The sequence below is a fragment of the Xiphias gladius genome, chromosome 10 (assembly GCF_016859285.1).
Source record: "Xiphias gladius isolate SHS-SW01 ecotype Sanya breed wild chromosome 10, ASM1685928v1, whole genome shotgun sequence".
Taxonomy (NCBI): Eukaryota; Metazoa; Chordata; class Actinopteri; order Istiophoriformes; family Xiphiidae; genus Xiphias; species Xiphias gladius.
Genome location: NC_053409.1, coordinates 1,243,459 through 1,249,458, shown reverse-complemented (window position 1 = coordinate 1,249,458; position 6,000 = coordinate 1,243,459). Strand labels below are relative to the sequence as shown.

The window sequence follows — 6,000 nt, the reverse complement described above, 5'->3', positions numbered from 1 at the left end:
AACATGGGCTTAAATTCTGCCAGACTGCCATGTATTTGTCACTCACTTACACATGGGTACCACTGCTTCCAAACCCAGCAGCACATCCGATACCGAGGGTAAATATCCTGTTATAATAACATTAGCGCCATACACGCAGCCCTAACAGATTTTGTCTTTGAATAAGAAAACCTATATCCCCGTTTCCCATAGATAGGCTCTACTTGGGCCGCCCGCCCAGGTAGATAAAATCAACTTAGGTAAATCTTACATTAGAACGTCTAATTTCACTCTTTTCAAACTAACTAATTTTTGACAACACACCTGTCTGCGCTGTGTGCACTGCAGTAATTGAGTGGGGACTAGAGGCTTCTCCTTCTAAACTGCACATTGGTTATGCGCCGTGCCACCCACCACCACAAGTAAATTCGTATCCAATGGGAAACACTGTAAATAAAAACAGCGGATTAACAATGGAGCTTTTGCACACATGCATGCCTTTTTCCTACTCTGTTTCTAAACTGTGTTCAGACTCAGAGATAATAAAACAGTTGCATTGGTACTGAAAACCTGTGTAGGCCTACTTTTTTCCACAAAGAGAATTGATCAGAAATCATTCACTGAATCGATAAAGAATTGGACCGATAAGCAGAATTGATAATAGCAGTGGTAAATCTTGTAAATCTCCATCTCTAGTCATCACTGATAGATATCGGGTCTAAAAACTTTATTATTATGGTGATTTTCTGCTTGATGATCTCAAAAACAAATGTAAATAGAGAAATCTGTTAGCTGAGTAGCTCACAGCATGAACACACACATAGTGTACCTTATCCTTATCTATCAACTTCACATATCAAATACAAAAACTGAGCCAACATCATCTCTGGAACAGCAGTAACGAGGACACAGAACTTTTCAAGAGCAGTTGACGAAGCTTAAAAAGACTGAGAGAATTAGCATCAGTAGTTTAAAAACACTATTAAATCATTATTTTCTATGTTTTAGTTTAGAGCGTTACTGAACATTCAAATTGCTGCTTGAAGGAAAAAGTCAAAAAGAAGTGCTCCGATCAGCCCGACAGTTTTCATCCTGAACTTTTGCAGAACTCATCCTTTCAGATTCTTTACTGTTCATGGCATTAAACCTAATGATCTACCAGCACCAGACATACAGTACAACATCACTCTTACAATTTGTCCAGATATATCCCATTTTGACACAGCATTTGTACTGTCTTTGTGTTATTGTCTCATGCCTCAGTCCTGGCTCAGGAGCATCTTTCAGCAGTAGACGGACCAGTAGATAAGGTTGAAGAAGATGTACGAACCAGGGAAAATCATCCGGGAGTATTTGTCAATGGCGTGTGTGTTCTGGATGATGTTGAGGGCACGCAAGCTCTTCTTCTTCTTGGTAGTAGTTGATTCACTGCTCACTGACAGATGGACCACCATGTGTTCAGGTTTCTCTGGAACCTCATGCAGCTCTTCCTGTTCCTCTTCGGGGACCATGGGCTCCTCAGTGTAGCCAGCCAGGCTGTTGGTGTCTGCTTCGCTGTAGGTACCATCTAACATGGTCATGGTTCGTGTCTGGGAGATGCCACAGGTGCAAGGCAGTGACTGACAGGGAAGAATTATGAAATTTAAACATCATGTATGGGATTTTAAGGAAATACAACAAAGATTAGGGACATTATCAGGCATCCTGTGCTTGAAATATTAAGAGTCTTCACAACCCATCAGCATCCCCTTAGCAGATGGTTGACTTTTGTAGTCCTTGCAAATAGTGGTTTTTGCTCTGCAAATCTAACCGTGGATCCCTGTTATTTTGTTGGTTGCTCCAGTACTTTAGTCCAAAGCAAGAATTCTCATCAACTATAGGCAACCATACTATGATATTTGGTATGAATATCCATTATCCCTAGAGGATAATTCCATTTAACTATCATGACCTGGGCTTCATTTAGAACCACCATACAGTCAACATTTCCTCTTGACTAACACTTTTGTCCATAACAAGGTATCTCAAACAATGATAGCTGGATTTCCATGAAAACTGCTGTGGAAGATGAATACATATGAATACAAACTGTATTGTTATTGCTGACGCCCTGACCTGTCCTGTAGAACAGTGGGGGCGAAGGATGGCAATGCTTGTTGATCTTTTGGTTGCTCCAACTCAGAGCGAGAATTCTTAACAACTACAGGCAAGAGTGCCATGTCATTGTTCCTAAGGGATAATCTCTTTTAACTGAAATGGCCACCTGGCCTATCATTTAACAAAACCATTAGGCTAACCTTTCTACTTGAAAAATGTTCAAAAACTAGGGGGTTTTTGGGTTCCCATGAAACCTGCCCATAATCCCAGAGGATGGAGTCCAGTGTTAGTGTTGCCCCGCCCAACCTTTCCTTACCTTGTGACCTCTTAAACCATTGTAACAGTTTACATACTGTGTGTCATTCTGTCCACATCAACAAGTAAATTTTTTCACCTTTATTTGGATCATTTTTAGGGGCATGAACAGGTAAAATTATCAGGTACAGTAAAAGATGAATGCATGAAAATATAGGTCATTTTGTGTAATAGGAATATCATCTCCCGATACCACAACCCATCTGACTGATCCCCTTTAGAGGGGTCCCTACCTCCTGTTTGGGAACCACTAATTTAGTATTGAAAATGTCCTAAGATGCCATGAAACAGATTAAGCACATTCATGCTCCCCAAAGGATGAATGCTTTCAATTTTGGACACTACATGACCTTTCCTCTAGTGCCACCCTCAGGACAAAATGTCCTGTCATGTTGCACACATGATAGTTCATATTCTAGTGTGCCATAAAGTTTTTAAGTACGTACACACTCTTCAATTTTATTCAGTTGGCTAGGGAATATACCGGAAATGAGGGTCAGATTTCCAATAATAATACTTTTGCGATATTAATACGTTGGTATGTTACAATATGGCAGATTTAGCCAAAATCATACGATGATAATCAAATTAGCGCAATGAACCTTTTCACTGTTATGCATTAAATCAGAAAAAATCATATGTATAAAGAAAAACTGAAACAACCCACTTTATCAGTTTTAATTGCAACATTATTTCTGAATCATAAAAGAAAATGTTGTAGTGAAATATCTTCTCATGTTGAGCTAGGTCATCAGAATCACCTGGGGTCATCAGGTGTTTTGGGTCTTTGGAACATCATATACCCTTGTCCAGACCCCAGTTGTGGTTGATCAGACCCAAGTTTTGTCCTAACTGTTGCCCATGAATAAGCCCTCTTGATGCATAGCCCTCCGGAGGCTCTCTCCCTAGCCTCTGTGATGTTACGAATGGCTCTCCTTTCCTCTCTCCAGCGATGCCAAGTGCAGCATAGGCCCTGCAGAGGAAATGCCCTCTAAAACCTCTGCACCAGACATCTACAAGCAAGCACCTTGCTTTCAAGCTTTGCTGTTGAAGATGGTTGCTGTCGCATCATCCTTTTAAGTTTTCTACTCAACCTCTGTATTGCTCCTCCCCGTCATCTGTGATACAGCTGACAATGGAGGAGTCATCTGAGAACTTCTGTAAGTGGCATGCTCCCGAGTTGAAGCAGAAGTCAGAGTGGTTTGTTGCTTCTCCAGATGTGTTTAAGCTCTGTGAAGCAGGTAGATGATGGCATCCTCCATACCAATGTCAGCCTGGTACACAAACTGCAGTGGGTCCAGGTAGTCACGTACCAGGGGCCTGATGTGCTGTAGAACCAGCCTGTAATGGGTCTACAAGTCATTGAGAGCACTGGGACGCCTCTTTTTGGGTATGGGGACTATGCAGCATGTCTTCCAAAACTTAGGTACCTGTGGGTCATGCCATTGTCCATTTGGGTGAGGTGGTGGGCAGAGAGGGAAATGAGGAGGGAGATGAGGAGGGAGGATAGGGGTTGGAGGAGATGGAAGGAGGGGAGGAAGGGAAGGAGGATTAGAGGGAGGGTTGTGAAGGGGAGGGAGGGTAGTGGAAGATGGTGGTGTTGTTTTCCAGGGGCTGGGGGATGTTTATTGCTGGTGGGAGGAGATGGGCAGTGGCTGCCATGCCCCAGTTTTGTGGCGCCACAGGGAGGTATGTAGAGGAGGGGGTAGCTGAGGTGGGAATGGGGACAGTAGAGGAGGTAGATGGAGGTTTGGTCTGTGTTGGTGAGTCAAACCAATTGAAAAACTGGTTGAACTGGTTAGCGGGACCCCTTATCCCCGACAAGGGAGTTGCCAAAGATCTTGAAATCCCTGTTTTAACAGTTTGTAATTTTATCAAGACGTTTCACCATCATAAAACTGTTAAGATGCTTCTAGGATGTGGTGTTAAGAAGGAACTCAATGAGAGAAGTCTGTGAAGGTTGGTGTGGATTGTGAAAAAAAAACTAAAAACCATACAAGACATCTAAAGAGCTTCAGGGTGACCTGGAGCTATCTGGAGTGATGGTTTCAGCCCGTACCATACGCGCACATTAAACCAAGTAGGGCTCCATGGGCGAAGACCAAGAAAGACATTACGATTGAAAGAAAGGCACAAAAAGGAAAGACTAATGTTTGCAAAAACTTTCAAAGATAAGCAGACACAGTCTTTCTTGGATAACGTTCTATGGACAGATGGAACCAAAGTAGAGTTCTTTGGGAATGAAGCTCATCAGTTTGTTTGTAGTTGACGAAATGAAGCCCATAGCAGTGCCTCAACAGTGATAAGTATTTGAAATAATTTCTGTGTGACACCTTTTTTCTACATCCAATGTTCAGATCTACCTTCTGATTCCCTTTCTAAAGTCCCATTAGCCAAAAATGTTTGATACCCTATGCCATCTTTCAACTAAACTCTGTGACGATTAAGGTGATGAGCACATACAATAGACATATTCTAGATCAGAATTCTAGATATTCTATGATTTTATGTTCTTAATTCATACTTTGTCTTATTTTGTACATTGTTTTGTATAGGTTCACTGATTTCTCCAGTTTATTTAAATGTCATGTTTATGTGCAATAAGTTTTGTTCTGTCATCCTTTTTCACTGCTGTGTAACCATTTGCCCTTTGGAATCAAATACAATGATTGATTGATTTAAACTAACCTGTGTAAAAGAGTCAAGTGTCTATGAATCAGTGCTCTCAGTTTGCCATTTTTCTCACAGCACCAAACAGAATGCAGAAGAAACAAACCTGAGATCGTGCCCTCTCTCTCATCTTGCGCTCTCGGCGGTCCTGGACGGTGGACAGGTAGTTGACGGCGGCATACTCCAACACAGACAAGAAGACAAAGACGAAACTGACCCAGAGGTAGATGTCCACAGCCTTTATGTAGGACACCCGGGGCATGGACGCATTCACACCAGTGATGATGGTGGACATGGTCAGCACTGTGGTGATGCCTGGACATAAGATACACCACATTGCAGTTAAACTACACTAAACTGCAGGTTAAAAATGTGTTTGAGTCTGAGTTTGTTCTATTTTTACTTTCATAGTGTAGACACAGTATAATGGCCTTACTGCTGCACTGAGTCAGAGAGCCGACCCAGTATTGGGTAGCTAAAGCTATAGGGGGTGGGGTCAAAAACATGATCACTTAGACAACATGATGCAATGTGGTCCAACAGCCCTGCTATAAATACTGTCCTGTCAAACTCCCCGTCTGCATGCTTTCAAAGATCTGCAGGTGAGAAGGTGTAAGAGGTGGAAGAAGTACTCAAAGCTTTACTTAAGGAAAACTAGTAATACCACAGTGTAGAAATATGGTTTCAAGTAAAATGTCAATCATTCAAAATTTTACTTGAATAAAAGTACAATACTATTGGCATCAAAGACTCACTTCAAATACAGAAAGTAAAAGTACTCATTATGCAGAATGGCCCATTTCAGAATAATGTATGTATTGGATTGTAATTATTGATGCATTAATCACTTTAATATTGCAGCTGGTAAAGGTGGGGATAATTTAAGTATTTTATATACTACTGGGTAGCTTGATCTGTAATAATAAATCAGAAATAATT

The 6,000-nt window shown here is 41.4% G+C and overlaps 1 protein-coding gene across 2 annotated transcripts in view; it reads right to left on the bottom strand.

The window, feature by feature from the left end:
• Positions 1 to 1,262: 1,262 nt before the first annotated feature.
• gabrr2a (gamma-aminobutyric acid type A receptor subunit rho2a) overlaps positions 1,263 to 6,000 on the bottom strand; it is a 50,698-nt gene continuing 45,960 nt past the window's right edge. For both annotated transcript variants that reach the window (XM_040137838.1, XM_040137839.1), the window contains exons 8-9: positions 5,168 to 5,376; positions 1,263 to 1,598 (exon numbers count right to left, since the gene is read on the bottom strand). In XM_040137838.1, the coding sequence (XP_039993772.1) occupies positions 1,263 to 1,598; positions 5,168 to 5,376 (545 nt within the window). The remainder of the gene's footprint in view (positions 1,599 to 5,167; positions 5,377 to 6,000) is intronic.